Genomic DNA, 13,249 nt, shown 5'->3' on the forward strand with positions numbered 1-13,249 from the left:
TGCCTATTTGTACAATGAAATAAAACGTTCTGTCCTTCCTCTGGTGTGGTCTGAAAATTAACAGCCCTCTGATGCCTTTGCTTTGGGCCGCGACCTATGTTTCTGACTATCTTTAAATACTTTCAATGGTTTAGAACAATTAAGACAGTTAAGATCAATGACAATTGTTAAGAGTCTAAAGAGAAATCTATTGTTGAATTAATAAATAAATATTTTAATACGTTCTTAGAACGTAAGCAGTTTAACAATACGCTCTCAGACAGTGGGAGAACGGGAACAAAGTTCAGCAACTAAAGAAACTATGGCTTCACGTCTTGTGTGTGTGTTTTCGGTAAATAAAACAACTGTTTGGATTAGATTTTAGTCCTCATTGTATCCTATCTGATCATCTCATACAACAGACAAAGTGTTACCTCAAACTATTTAAATAGTAAAAACAATACTTAAATGTCATTCACAGCAAAACAGCACTTACCACAGACTGCAAAGGTTTTCCATCGTCATCAAAGTGCCTTTCGATATATTCTGAGGACAGGAGGTGACTGCAATAAAGAGAAAAACATCTTTGAATTGAATACAAACCATCTAACAATAAAAATATACTAATTTATTCATTATATTCTAGTGTCATTCTAGATAGCCCCTTCCGTATTTTACGCTGTTTCTTTTAACAATAAAAAAAATTGAATCGTACTTATTTCCCATAAGTACGATTGTATCTACCAGCATCCCAAGAACACAAAAGTATGACAGTGTGTCAGCATGTTGTTAGCTTAGCGTTTATGCCCAAGAGCACTAGTATACTTTCACAATGCTTGCCAGTGCTTCTGTGCATGTTTATGTGAATTGATCAGACTGAAATCTTTGAGTTTGATTCATACACATTTATGGTTTGCGTAAGCCTCTTCCACAAGTATCCCCCGATAACACCTTATGGAAGAGGCACAAAGCACACTAATGCGTATGGAGTCAGCGATTAAGCCGTCCCACGTATCTGGGGTCCAGAGCATTTGGGTCAATGTGAGAGTGATAGCGGAATGTACTAACTGGTTCAGCTCCAGATCCAACGTGAAGGTGTGTCCAAAGCCCGCTACCTGGAAGGAAATCTGGGCCAGGTGGACCGGCTGCAACAAGCACAGACAAAACGGCCATGTTGTATGTTTTCCAACCCAAAATACCAGAATCCGAGAAAGCACCGCTGCCACATTTTGTAATAATAATATAAACGATAATAAAATAATATCAATAATACTCATACAAATAACCCATACATACAAACAAACATAAAACAAACAAGAAACAAGAAAACCGGCAAGCAGGACTTTGAGGGAAACAGGCAGATGGGACATTAATAGTGAGACACAGAGAGAAAGAGAGGAGTGGGAGACATAAAGAAAAAAGAGAGAGGGGGAGAATGAGAAAGAAAGAGATAAATGGAAACAGACAGGCAGGCACTCAAACATACAGAGCCAAAGAAAGTGATCCTCTGAAGCAGAACAAGGGAAATGCAGCATGCTGCTGACAAACAGAGGTCTACTCTCTTCTCCAGGAGCATGAACGGTGCCAGCATCGCGCCCACCAGTTATTCAGCGTAAAGGAAAGGCTCTGTGAATCACTGGCCCATCACACTGAACCACAGCACCTGATTAAACTCTCTTCCCCAGGGAGTGCAGACAGCTTGAACTCAGCTGGAGGAAGAGGAGGGCGCTGTACTCTAGAGAGGAGCCAAACAGAGCACCTATGGTCTTTATTTTTGTTTTGTTTTATATTGGTTTGTTTCTGTGGATCACTGGATCCTCTTTATTTGAACAACTTTAGTTTAGATGGGGATTAAATTGTACATGATATAATGAGGGATTTGTAACTGTAAGTAAGGGTTCATTTCTGGCTTCACATTTCCAGCTTAGCTAATATCAACCATCTGTCCGCATGTCCACATGTCCACATGTCTGTCTGTCTGTCTCCCTCTTCAACCTCCTGCTTGTTCTTCTTCATGACAAGGGGAAGGTGTGGGTTTTGGTCCTATTCATCAAGATGGCGAGTTTGGGTTTAATTTTAAATACAATTCTGTAAAGTACAATCATGCCAAGTGTCTTTAGTGTTAGTGGGTTTTAGCTGCAAGTCTATGACACAAGGCATTAACACACGGCTCAATGAACCCAAGGCACAAGCAAAACGGAGTAGGGACATTAACACTCCAGTGAGGAACTCGATTACTTTTCACTCGTTGGATTCTTGATTGGAAAAAATAATTCTTTGCTAGCTGGGCGCTACGCACAGGGTTAGGGTCAACGCTAGGTCGGGCTTCAACCCTGAACTCCATAGGACTACATTGGCAATGCTGGGGCTAAAAACTTGGGTTTACCGCTTAAGACCTTTTAGGAAAGAAGATAAAGGAGTGACAGAGCAAGGGAATCGAACCGTAATCTATACCCTGGATGCATCTCATAAGGGCCTTGGCTTGCCTCCAACACATGCTCTTTATCCTCCAGAGAAAATTCTACAGCTAATGTAGTCCTTTTCCTGCACACCCCCCTCCTCCTTCTCCTTTCAAAGTGCATCCCCTCACCTTAGACAGAGATGGGGATGGGATGGTGGGGTGAGGGTTGGTTGGCTGGTGAACTTGCTTTGAAGCACTTCTTCTTTTCAATATTTGATGAGAGGAAATACTTCAACGCTCTACTAAATAATGGACTTCAATGGGGCTCAGTGTGGCAGGCGGATAATCGGACAGGATACATATTTCAGGAGCATCTTAAAGTGTCGTCGCTGTGGAAATTAAGGAGCCAACTTTAAACATGCACGCAGAAACTCAAATCGGGGTGCATTCATCTGTCCAGCAGTATAATGTCTACTTGTATTCACGCCAATCTGAAGATACTGGAGGGTCATTTGTCAAGATTTTAAAAGCAGAAGTGAACAATGTGTCAGCTTTGCACTTGTATACATTGATTACAAGAAGTTGAAGGACAGATATGTAGGTCAAGTAGAATTCCTTCCTGCATTGTGATCCGTAGGGTGGTGGTTTTCACCCATATCCACAGGGGTCTAGAGCTAAAATAGGCCTAGTAGAAAATCCACAAGGTGTGAATCTACACTCATGGTGGTTACCCAAAAGCATTGGCCAGATTGAAATGGCAAAATGTATAGATATTATTTTAATTTTGAATACATTTTACAGTGGAGGCGGAGGACGTTTGTGGTGCGTGAGAGAACAAGAGGTGGGGATTGCGCGAAGAGTTGTTCTTCCTCAACGTACCAATTTCTCCACGGTGCCATTCTTTACCCGGGTATCCAAGGACTCGCGAACGATCTCCTCCTCCGACTCGATCTGCTGCACGAGGCGCCTGGGAAAGGTGATCTCCCCCGTGGGCTCGCTGCTGTCATGCCGGCCCGCCGATGTGGAGAACCATTCCCACACACTCGCATCTTGCACCGAGGTCCTGTCCCCGTCTAGGGAGGGAATGGTGGTCACACGGGTGCAAAAGTCAAGAGGCCTACACCCCGGTCCCCTAGGCTGAATGACGTCTCTCGCTCCAGGTATAAAACACGAGCATTGAGTGCATTGCGTATCATTTCAGAAGTTGTTATTTTTATAACAATCAACCCAAAATCGACATTGCGCTTTATCACACGTGCAATGGGTGGCCCTGGGAATCTTGTTGATGCAGCAAATCTACCGCATTGGTTCTTAACGCTGAATGTAGAAAAAAAACAATTGGGGTTCAGACCAGTGGGCTGTATCTTGGCACCAAAACACTACTGAAATACAATCGCTGGCGGTAGTGACAAAATAGCGCTTGCTGGTAGCCTACAAAATGTAAATTCAGAAGCAGGGGGAAAGTTGGATGGTTGCACACCTACATACCCACCCCCCAACACACACACACACACACACACACACACACACACACACACACACACACACACACACACACACACACACACACACACACACACACACACACACACACACACACACACACACACACACACACACACACACACACACACACACACACACACACACCTCTTACCTGAAATGGCAAGCCTCTCGCCCACTGCCGCAAAGACCAAGCACACCACCGCGAGCATGATCTTCACATATTCCCTCGGATCACCATCGAGAGCGCCGGAATGGCATCAAACCAGCTGAAGACGAAGACTCGCGACGCGGGCACAGTGAATGGCAATTCAATCAATTCGATTGGCAGAACATGTCGCGATAAACGCACCCTGTCACCTACCCACCCAGCTCCATCCGACCGACAGGGAGTATCAACATATCGCGGTGGAAATTATGAATCATGTTGGCACTGATCAACGTAAACAAATATAATGACCGGTGAGGAGGGCGGGCGGACGGAATGAAACAGGGCGTGTGCATGCGTGCATCATTCTCAGTTTTTTCGGGTCTTGTGTGCGTGTGTGTGTGTGTGTGTGTGTGACGTGTGTGTGCGCGTATCTGCGGTATGCGGAAACGGAGAATCGGGTAGGAAAAAAATGAAAGAAAGAAAATAATCAGGTCTGCGTCGACGAGGAATCGTGGGCTCGTGGTACCCTCCTCGCAAGTCATCCTCCCGTTGCCATGCAGTTCTCTGCACGCGAGGGGCTCATGATATGGCGAGGGCTCATGATATGGCGAGGGCTCGCGCGGATTGTTGGCTATGAGCAAGAGTGGTGCTTTTGCAATTAGTTAATTCATTATTTTCCCAAAGCATATATATGAATCGAAGCCATTCATTTAAAGGCAGGCCTTGTATCACGCGTGTGTGTGTGTGTGTGTGTGTGTGTGTGTGTGTGTGTGTGTGTGTGTGTGTGTGTGTGTGTGTGTGTGTGTGTGTGTGTGTGTGTGTGTGTGTGTGTGTTCAGGTTAAAGGGTGCACACCTTGTCTTGGACTAGTGTGTGGAATCTATGATTCCACACATTAGTCCAATATTATGGCTATCCTTCATTCAGCATGTTCGGTTGATTGTTGAGTGTGCATTCAATTCAGCACAGATAAAATGCCTCTCGGTCTCTTCTGCACACTGTGTGAGTGCAAGGATGAGCAAGTATGGGAGCTATATGCTTTTCCTTTGGGATATGGGGCGCTCCTTTCTCCACTGCATCCAGCTCACTAATGTAGAACCAATAAAACATTGTGCATTCTAACAACTGCATCGGAAAAGTGTAATCAGAGAGAGTGAGGCAGAGAGAGAAAGACACAGAGAGATTGAGAGACCATCGAGAGAGAGAGAGAGAGAGGGGGAGAGAATGAGAGACAGACGGAGAGAGTGGGAGAGAGATAAGTTTATAGCCAGGTCTGAGAGTCAACTTATAATATCAAAGCACGTCATAAATGTGAACCCTTGTATTATGGATGGATTTCAGACTAAAACGAGTGCTAGCATATATTGAAGGAAAGTGATTGTATGATTTGAATTATCTTTTTAGGTTTCTTCCTGAGAATAATATATGGGGCGTGGTTGACGAGCTAAAATAGCCCATGAACTCTTAAAACATAGATTGTAATCCAGTTATCATCCAATCATCATAGTTTAAGTGAACGTCATTATATGAGGAGTTTACTGTATTTAGAGGCACACCACCCTCTGCTGCACGAACAGCTACATAACCGTTAGATAGTGTTATCAAGGCTACTGACAATCTCATGGCTTCGGGCCTTCAGCAGACTCTTGTGCTATTGATTGCAAAGACGTAGCAATTAGACTAAGTGCATTCAGCCTCTTTGCATAATATGGTTACCTTCCTTGCTGTTACACGGTCGTCTGATTGGTCAGTCCAAGGTGGCAATTATCTGGATTGGCTTTTTAACAGATGTTGGAAAGCCGGAACACTCTTTTATACGTTAAATATAAGACAAAGGCATACCATTGGCGATTAAAAATGAATGGCATACAAGATTGTGCGAAACCTGACTCTGAGCCACAACTGCAGTTTTTAAACTGTCCTCACGCTTCGTGTGGGGCAACGTTTACTCGCGAATGGCGACTGAAAGAACACGAAACTGTACACACTGGATTGGTGAGTAACGAGCAGACTGATTCCAGTGGTTCGAATGTATAGTTAAAACTTGGCATGAGCAAATTGTAAACTCTGTATCCCCAATGTTAAGCGTCCTATCCAGTGTAAACATGATGGCTGTGGTCGTTGTTTCTCACGGATATCGCACCTGAAGAGGCATAGTTCAAAGCACACTGCAGCCAAGTCACTTAAGTAAGTCCAAGTCGATTCAGTAGTTGACCGAATGTCGCCCATCATAAGTATGCCCTAGGTGCATTGCCGTTCATGTTCAACATATGCATACGTTTTTTGAGCAGATGTACGTTGGTGAGTTGTACAGAAACTTTCTTCGACGAAGCAAAGAGGAAGAGGCACGTTCGCTATTCTCACGGAGAAAAGGAGAAGTACTTCAAGGTTTGTCCAGAAGATGGGGCCTAACTTCCAGAATTGACCTAGACTTGCACAATTACGATTCAATCGTTGTACTTTACAAGTTGATTTGTATAAACGCGTATATTTACTCCACTTTTCTACCCAATTCAGTGTACCCGACCCAACTGCTCATCGACCTTCAAGAAGCGCAGAGAATATAAACTCCACTTGATAGAGCATGGGGAATCTTCATTGTTCAAGTAGGACAAATTTACTCTTCAACCCTTCATAAGCACACATAAGTGTGGTCATCTTGAGTTCGTCGCTGATGCAAACATTTAAGGATTTTTGCATAAAACGGACAAGGTGCCACGAAGTGCATTTAAATGTTAGTTTCGCAGCCTATTAACAAAATCGTCATTTTTTTCACGAGGACACGTGAGATGGTGGGTACTTTCAAATTACTGATTTGAAACTGGAATTTGGATTAACAATATCGTTTTCCCTATCTGTGGTGGTGATGGTCAAGTGTTGCGTGTTCAAACAGACAGGAGGCACATCGGGCTAAAACCAGTGAGAGTATACGACCATTCAACAAGAGTGCATGTTCCCTCTTGCTCAGGTGCTCAAAGGATGGATGTGACTCCTCATTTGACTCCCACATCGCCCGCAAACGCCATGAAAAGAAACACGCCGGTTGGTTAATTAAAGATCAAGTCTTTCGTCCCCCCACCCACATAATTTATGTTCCTTGTGCCTACGTGGTCACATACAGGACATGTGACGAGATTAATTTGCTAATTCTGCAGCCCTTCTCTCTCATCTTTTGTTTGTCTCAGGGTATCGCTGCCCTCATGCAAACTGCAAGGTCTTCGAACATACCTGGGGCAAACTGCAGAAGCACATGGTGAAACACCCAGGTACGGCATTTTACAGTGAAACCCTTTCATAATTGTGCATCTAAAGTGACTAGCGTGGCAGAAAATGTGTACGTTTTTTATATCTATGCGAATTCTTGACTCACTTACTGAATTTGACCCAACAAGTCCTTGGTTTTAACTTGGTGCTTAAGATCTGTGTAGGCAAATTGAATTTTCCATATTACAGCGACATACACCTGTCAAGCATGCAAAAAGGTATTCAAGCGGGTGGACCGGCTCCGCCAACACAAGCAGGTCCACGCCCTGCACAAGCCTGTGCTGGTGTGCCCAAAGACGGGCTGCCAGGCGTATTTCTCCACCACCTTCAACTTGCAGCACCACATCCGCACGGTGCACCTCAAACTGCTCAAACACCGCTGCGCCTTCCCAGACTGTCCACGGACGTTTGCCATGCGGGTGAGTACTACGCCCAAGGCTAAACTAGGCGAGATTAGGAATTGTTGCAGCCCCTGCACGGCCAAAACATGCGTTTAATGCTGCCATGGTAATTGTCATCTTGAAGGGTAGTGGTTCAGTCCATGTCAATGGAAAATGAATCTATTAAAGTTGCTTTTGCCCCAGTTGATGCAGTTCTTTGTAGACTGAACAGTTGTATCCCTTCAGTTGGTCGGGATGTGTTCCTCAATAGGGACTCAAGGGGAGTCGGTCATATTTAGATTTTGGGCTATGTTCATCAGTGGAATCCCCTCATTCAAGGTGAGCTTGTTTACACCTAGTTGACTTCCTCATGGTAATCAGGTTTTCCTATAAGACAGACTGAAATGCTGCAAACCCTGCTGTAAGGTGTTTCATCATGGAGTGTAGGCTAACTTGATGGCTTTCTGTTCCCCCATAGGAGAGCATGACCAGACACATGCTCTGCCATGACCGCCAGCCCAACCCATGCAGGGTGAGTACAATACTTCAGTTCTGTAGCTTGCCAAATACAGGCCAGATGCTTCATTAGTATGGGTGAAATCCTGCTAGCAGTAATCATAATTTGCATAGCCATCTAAACGCTGGCAGCTATTGTGATGTTCAATGCGTGTAATAAGCCTTCATCCAGCAATGTCAAATTTGCCAGCCTTTTCCTCCCATCTCCGCTTCAGGCATGTCGTAATACAGCCATTTAAAGGGGCATGGGTTGTAGGGCTGGGCGATTAATCGAATTTTGATTGCAAAACTATCACAGAATTAACATAATCCAGTTCTTTTTTTATGTTTTATAGAAAGGGCAGTACAGCTGGATAAATATATGTATATCATTTTAGATTTGAACATTTTTCTTTTTAAATTTTGTGTGTTTTAAGGCAAAATGTCAAAGTTCTGTTACAAAGTTCTTTTTTTTGGAGAGACGTACTGAATAAATGCATGTTTTCAAACTCAAAATAATCGCTTGAATAATCGTGATTTCAATATTGACCAAAATAATTGCGACTGATTTATTTTTTTCCCATAATCGAGCAGCCCTATTGTGTCCTTGTCGTCTCTCTCGTTTCGCCTTCCGACAGAAGCGGCGGCGCTCCAAACGGGAGTGGCAGAATCGTCTAGAAGGCCACCACCAAACGCCCCTGGTGGAGGGCAACCTGCAGCGCCTGTTCGCCATGCGCATGCGCATCTCACGGCGCGCCAAGGTGGAGGCTGACCTCTCGGGTCTCTTCAACGAGCGCAAGATCCCACGCTACGTGGACCCCGAGGTGAACCTCCGCGACTTGTTCCGCCTGAAGGCTCCGCGGGTGGTGCCGGTGTCAATGGAGGTTTCACCAGTCAGCTAAACGGAAGGAGGGATGCAAAGTGCCATTTTTCTGTCTTGAGGAAAGTGTAGCCTTATGTTTATTCGACCTTACAGTAATTGGAAAAATATGTTTTGGAGTATAAATGTCCATAATTGTTTAAGAATTTAGAAAATTGTAATTGCAGTGGCTGCACTAAAGGTTTATTTAATTTGATGCTTCATATGCTAATTTAAGATTTTTCCACTTGAAAGATGCAATATTAACCTTATTTATAGACGACCTTATTTATTTAATAGACAACATTTCTCTAAATGTTTGTATGGATATTGGGACACATCGCCAATAAAGCTTAAGTTTGTTACAGAATACAAATGGTTTCATTCTCCTCACAGCCACACACGTTATATGGCCAAATTTACAGTTTGAGTTACAAGACATTCTGTCTTTCGTACCCTTTTTTTGGTGACATTCTACACGCATGCATACAGACATTTCTGAGCATGTTGGAGCTTATATGTTGGATTTTATTATCCATGAACAAAGGACTGTAGCTTACACGGGTCTCTGCCAAACTGCAGTTTTTTCTTTTTTACTTTCCCTTAAGTCAAAGTGACTAGAATGGTAGGCTCCTCTGTTGTGACCTATTTCCGGTGCTGGTATAGGTCTACTGAAGTTAGAATTGTGCGATAGTGGGAACTACCGCAATCCTCTTGGAGATATGTTTTCTAATCCCATTTACTTTCATGTGTCAGTTATCTTCCAGCTTTAATGGTACTAGCCAGACATCTTAATGCCATGAATTAAGGATGGAATGGCCTGTATTTTCTGTTGGCTCATTAAGGCTCGTCTATCTGCGCAAAATGTGACTTGTATGGCAGCCAGAGGCCAACAGCTCTCACTGTCGGGTGTTCGCAGATCACCATGGTAAAGACCACAGCCGAAAGATGGTTTGACGCTCTTCTCGTAGAATTCTGAAACCCCATTTATTGAATCTATTTATTTAAAGGAGCAATAACTTTGCATCAGAGAGGTCAAATGCGCTTCTCCAAATTGTAAAAAGATCTCGCTTTCAACTGTATTACTCCCCCCCCCCCCCTAATATTCAGAGAACATGGAGTGATTGGCCAAAGGAAGAGAAGAGGAGGACACTACTGTATCATTTAAGCAGGAGAGGCCACAGGATCCTGAAGTGGGTTAAGCGTACAGCCGTCAGAGCCTGATTTAGCCTGCCTCGCCAGAATTAGATGACCCAAAACTTCTCTCCCCTCCCTCTCCTTCACCGTCTTGGTCTTATCCCTGGGCCCTGTTTGAAGGGCCCAGGGATAAACCGGACCTCTATGATAAGTCGTACACGCGCTGTCATTTTTTCCTTGTTAGTAAATGCCCCGTTGGGATATGGAGGGGAAGTGGTGTGGCATGGCGTTCGGGTCTCTGGTGCTTCACAGCGCTTTGGTCGCTTCACTGTTTTGGAAAGGAATGAAGGGTCAATACAGTGTTTACTTTTCGAGTCATTAGAAACTGCAGACATGAGACAGCACACTTGAAGTAGACCTAAGCCAAGAATTAGTATGGCATGCTGGGTCTCTTTTCTCCTGCTGCCAAAATACTATAGGTATTTTGTAAGCAGGATTATTAAGATTAAATGGGGACTTTAAAACCAACTACAGGTCTGATTAAACCTTTTACAAATGTCTCTCCTGGCTTCAGTTTTTTTTGTCCATAAACTCCCTGATGTTCACGGATTCCAAAAGACGAAAATGCTATATTTCTAATCGCGCTCTTCAGCAGAATCCGTAAAAATAGGTAACCTTGACAAATTATAATGTTCACAGATGTTTTACTGAAGCCAGGAGAGACCGTTATGGTGGCTAGATCACACAGACCGGTATTGTCCTTTAAACATATTATCCTGAATAGCACTACACTACCAATGCTGTAACAAAAATACAACTAATGTTGGTAATTTGTATTCATCCATATATTTTGTAAATTCAAACCAGAGCAATACATGGATGGAATTTTCTTTTGAAAAGAAACTGTTCTTGTTGGCTAAATGGGATATAGGCCAGCGCAGTCCCTTTAGTAGGAATTCATATTCAATACATCTCTTTGTGTGCATCTCTACTGTGTGCCACAAGCCAACTACAGAGTCAGTCACTTAACAAAATATGCAGGATTGACAGTTACCAGTTTCAACCGCAGACAAGCCTTACCCCAAGAGGTCCATTTAGGCCAATCATTGTTCTCCTAGTGCCCTTAATTCAAAGAAGTCAAGTCATTTCTTGAGTAAATTTCCTTGACTATTTAACAAATTATGGTAGAATACATCTTTCAAGAAACTCTTATCTCCCAAGTCTAAATTCCGAAGGAAAATAAAGTAACTAATGACCTGTTCCCAGTCTGTTTTTGGATGAAGGTATTAAATCAGTGTACCAATAGTCAATATTTTACACATTTTTACTATTTACTTCATCAACACTGTTTAAAGTACTGTATAGGTTAGTGATTGGCTGCAAATTGACAGAAATCGTTGTTCGTTTATTTCGGTTTTGTTTCCTACTACAAGGAAACAAATTTCAGTTGGACTGCATGAAAATGTCATGAAGTCAACTTAATCTGTAAAACAAATGAATCATTTGTGATGAATATACATGCGTAGCTGCACACCAAGAAAACATAAGATTTGGTATTTAAAGGTCAGATTATAACATTTAGCTGCAGATGCGGGAGAAGGCCAACAAGCCAGTGGATAATTTGTGGGAACTCGTTAGAACGAATCACTTAATGTTGATTGGTTAGTCACTGCTCCATTAAGCAATTCTGAGAAGGAAAAAAAAACGGGCCTGGTGTATATACACATACACACACCTGTGTATACACATTAACATTTACACACACACACACACACACACACAGTGATCAATCTGTTCTTTGTGGTTTGAGTTCCTGTGTTTCTGCTTGTGCATTTCCTAGTGAGTGTTTATACAGTGTGTATGTGTGCGTGCGCATGAGACATGCATTTCTGGTTAATCAGTATTTCGTTGTGTTTTTGATGAATATTTGAGCATGCAGGTTTACATGCATGTAGTTGTGTATGCGTGCGGATGAGAATGTGTGCGGTTCATGTGTGTCTTTCCATTCCGACATACAATCATCGGCCCACTTCTAGAGATATCGGATGCAACTCTTACCACAGGTCTCAACTCAACTGTCTCATTTTTAAAGGTTTGGCATAATTCATGTGAGCAGCACATCGTCCCCACACACACACACAACTTGTGTCACAAAAAAAAACAGAAGAAACATCAATATGTACAGAAGCTGTGTGTTCCTAGGAAACTGGAACAAACTCGAGGGCCACCCAAAAATAGGTTGAACCAAGTTCCTAGCTTTTGTTTCTGCTTTGGTGGGGACACAGCACAAACTTTGATACGATTTTGATGATCTGAACACCATTATTTACCCAGTACTAGCGCCTACATGTGCGTCTTTATACCTTTATTTTATACCTAGCTATATTAGTTAACGTTTTAGAAACATGATCATAGAACTGTTTTTAAATGCCTGGTAATCTTAATGGTTAAACTTGAGACAATTTGAAACTTGTCTCCCGTAGGCTAATGTATAACCTAACCAGGCCCTTGCTACGAACACCATCACACCAGCCTTCGTCTAGGCATATGCTTTCTCCTCATTCTGTGTCATCTGAAGCTTCTGTCATATGCAGAGCAGTATAAATACATCTAGCAGATCTAAATGTACAAGATTGTTGCATTGTTCAGAAATAGTGCAATTATTCAAACCATGTTTTTTATATTGCTATTTCATCATTAAATTAAAGATGACAGCCGCGATCTGTCCTTGGCTCATATTAAAGTGTAATTCCGGGGAAAATTTAACCAAGGGTCTTTGTTTTGGCATGTATACAAATAAGCTCTCCAGATACATTTTGCCCAGCTCAATGTTTGTTAGGGGCACCGCGAACGCTACCAAATCCGCATTTTCTTTTGCCGCTAAAATTTCTCAAAATACCACCTTAAATAATATAAAAGAGGTGCCAACAAAGTTAACTAAACAATCTCCCCTCTTGATACTTGGCTGTTTTAAATTTGTTTGCGTCTCTATTATATTATGTACGGTAGCAGGTAATCGACTTGTGTGGACTTCCTGGAAACATGGACCTACCGGTAAGGCACAGACTTGGAAAACAGTAT

The 13,249-nt window shown here is 42.8% G+C and overlaps 2 protein-coding genes across 6 annotated transcripts in view; one reads left to right on the forward strand and one right to left on the reverse strand.

Moving 5' to 3' along the window:
- Positions 1 to 4,325, reverse strand: part of LOC130373606 (disintegrin and metalloproteinase domain-containing protein 11-like) — a 24,884-nt gene extending 20,559 nt beyond the window's left edge. For all 4 annotated transcript variants that reach the window (XM_056580227.1, XM_056580217.1, XM_056580234.1 and 1 more), the window contains exons 1-4: positions 4,038 to 4,325; positions 3,260 to 3,453; positions 1,048 to 1,124; positions 476 to 542 (exon numbers count right to left, since the gene is read on the reverse strand). In XM_056580227.1, the coding sequence (XP_056436202.1) occupies positions 476 to 542; positions 1,048 to 1,124; positions 3,260 to 3,453; positions 4,038 to 4,095 (396 nt within the window). In that variant the 5' untranslated portion in view covers positions 4,096 to 4,325. The remainder of the gene's footprint in view (positions 1 to 475; positions 543 to 1,047; positions 1,125 to 3,259; positions 3,454 to 4,037) is intronic.
- A 1,444-nt stretch (positions 4,326 to 5,769) lies between these two features.
- Positions 5,770 to 9,417, forward strand: 42sp43 (P43 5S RNA-binding protein). 2 transcript variants are annotated; one of them, XM_056582652.1, is made up of 9 exons: positions 5,770 to 6,028; positions 6,120 to 6,220; positions 6,325 to 6,421; positions 6,551 to 6,639; positions 7,002 to 7,075; positions 7,219 to 7,299; positions 7,487 to 7,716; positions 8,156 to 8,209; positions 8,811 to 9,417. In XM_056582652.1, exons 1-9 carry the CDS (start codon positions 5,822 to 5,824, stop codon positions 9,072 to 9,074), a joined length of 1,197 nt encoding a protein of 398 aa, XP_056438627.1. In that variant the 5' UTR covers positions 5,770 to 5,821; the 3' UTR covers positions 9,075 to 9,417. The 2 variants fall into 2 exon arrangements, with proteins under 2 accessions (XP_056438627.1, XP_056438636.1); XM_056582661.1 differs by having other exon boundaries at positions 7,505 to 7,716.
- The last annotated feature ends 3,832 nt before the right edge of the window (positions 9,418 to 13,249 follow it).

The sequence above is a fragment of the Gadus chalcogrammus genome, chromosome 2 (assembly GCF_026213295.1).
Source record: "Gadus chalcogrammus isolate NIFS_2021 chromosome 2, NIFS_Gcha_1.0, whole genome shotgun sequence".
Classification (NCBI taxonomy): Eukaryota; Metazoa; Chordata; class Actinopteri; order Gadiformes; family Gadidae; genus Gadus; species Gadus chalcogrammus.

What these genes read in the sequence shown, in the direction of transcription:
- 42sp43 (XM_056582652.1), top strand. Translation starts at nt 5,822, where the DNA reads ATGTTGGAAAGCCGGAACACTCTTTTATACGTTAAATATAAGACAAAG. An exon ending in AAACTGTACACACTGGATTG is followed by an intron (nt 6,029 to 6,119) that starts GTGAGTAACGAG and finishes CCCAATGTTAAG; the next exon opens with CGTCCTATCCAGTGTAAACA. An exon ending in ACTGCAGCCAAGTCACTTAA is followed by an intron (nt 6,221 to 6,324) that starts GTAAGTCCAAGT and finishes TTTTTTGAGCAG; the next exon opens with ATGTACGTTGGTGAGTTGTA.